At 45.6% G+C, this 1,310-nt stretch overlaps 1 protein-coding gene across 1 annotated transcript; it reads right to left on the bottom strand.

Annotated features, from left to right (window-relative positions):
• Window positions 1-465: 465 nt before the first annotated feature.
• Window positions 466-921, bottom strand: LOC100466160 (galectin-7-like). Its single transcript, XM_034642767.1, has one exon. It carries the CDS (start codon window positions 919-921, stop codon window positions 466-468), a length of 456 nt encoding a protein of 151 aa, XP_034498658.1.
• Between the last annotated feature and the right edge of the window lie 389 nt (window positions 922-1,310).

The following is a 1,310-nucleotide window of genomic DNA, read 5'->3' as shown; positions in this document are numbered from 1 at the left end:
TATTAGGAAAGACTGTTTTTCCTTTTTAATTAGGCCATACCTTAAATAATTAGGGGTATTTTGGTAAAATTGTAACATCTTTTGAAACGTCATGTCTCTTTTTTGCTATGGCTGAGAGCAAGGGATCTGTTCCACAGGCTTCCTCGTTCCTCTGAATAAAGTATGACATCATCTACATATTGTAGCAGAACTAAATCAAAAGGGAAACTTAGATCTTTTAAACCTTGACCAAGGACCTCTTCCTATAATTTCAGGTTTTTCTCTGTTTCCATATCCAAATATGGATATATCCAAAAATATATACACACACACATTGTATACACACATAACATATATATATACATATGTGTGTATGTGTGTATACACACACACATAGTTCTTTTTTTTTTTTTTTGTAATGTGGGCTGAAATTTCATTTGCCATTCAATGCCAGGTACCCCATCCCACCCGCCCTCCTGAGATGTCTCAGAAGATCTCTGGGGCCTCTAGCTGCAGGTCCCTGCCCACCTCCAAAAGGCACACACACCCAGGCAGGAATTGGTAGTAGAAGTGGTGATACTTGGAGTCGCCGACCACCGCCTTGAACCCTTCTTCAGTGGCAACAAGGAACACTTTGAAGGGCTGCTCATGCTGGAAGGAAATGCCTGAGCCACGCTCCTCTCGGCCCCAGGTGCCCTGCTCCAGGGTGTTGAATGCCACCATAGATTGGTCCAGGTGGGGACTGAAATGCAGGGCAGCCTCAGCCTCCTGCCCCTTGCCCCATGGCAGGTTCACATGGAACCTGCCAGCCTTGTTCCGGACAACACCACAAACTCTCATCGCAGTGCTGACTGGGATGCCCTTGGGCAGCGAGGTCTTGTGGGGCACATTAGAACTCCCTGCTTTGGCTGGGACAGCAGAACAGGCAATGGTGGTGTCCATTCAATTTTTATTGGAAATATTTAAGGCATGGTTTTAGGAGACTTAACCTCATTTTCGAGCCTTTTTCTTTTTTTTTTTAATAGATTTTTTTTAAAGATTTTATTTATTTATTTGACAGAGATAGAGACAGCCAGCGAGAGGGAACACAAGCAGGGGGAGTGGGAGAGGAAGAAGCAGGCTCATAGTGGAGGAGCCTGATGTGGGGCTCGATCCAGTAACGCCGGGATCACGCCCTGAGCCGAAGGCAGACGCTTAACCGCTGTGCCACCCAGGCGCCCCTCGGGCCTTTTTCTGACTCTCAGATTTATTGTCAAAAAAGGGATCTTGTAGGTTTCTTTCTGAGTTGATCCAACCAACGTTTGTCATCCAGAATTTAGTGTCTGAGGTTC

This window comes from Ailuropoda melanoleuca, chromosome 1 (genome assembly GCF_002007445.2).
Source record: "Ailuropoda melanoleuca isolate Jingjing chromosome 1, ASM200744v2, whole genome shotgun sequence".
NCBI classification, from domain to species: domain Eukaryota; kingdom Metazoa; phylum Chordata; class Mammalia; order Carnivora; family Ursidae; genus Ailuropoda; species Ailuropoda melanoleuca.
This window is presented reverse-complemented; position numbering and strand designations above follow the sequence as displayed.

Bases quoted from the DNA above. Each gene is read 5' to 3' on its own strand.
- LOC100466160 (XM_034642767.1), bottom strand. From the start codon at position 921: ATGGACACCACCATTGCCTGTTCTGCTGTCCCAGCCAAAGCAGGGAGT.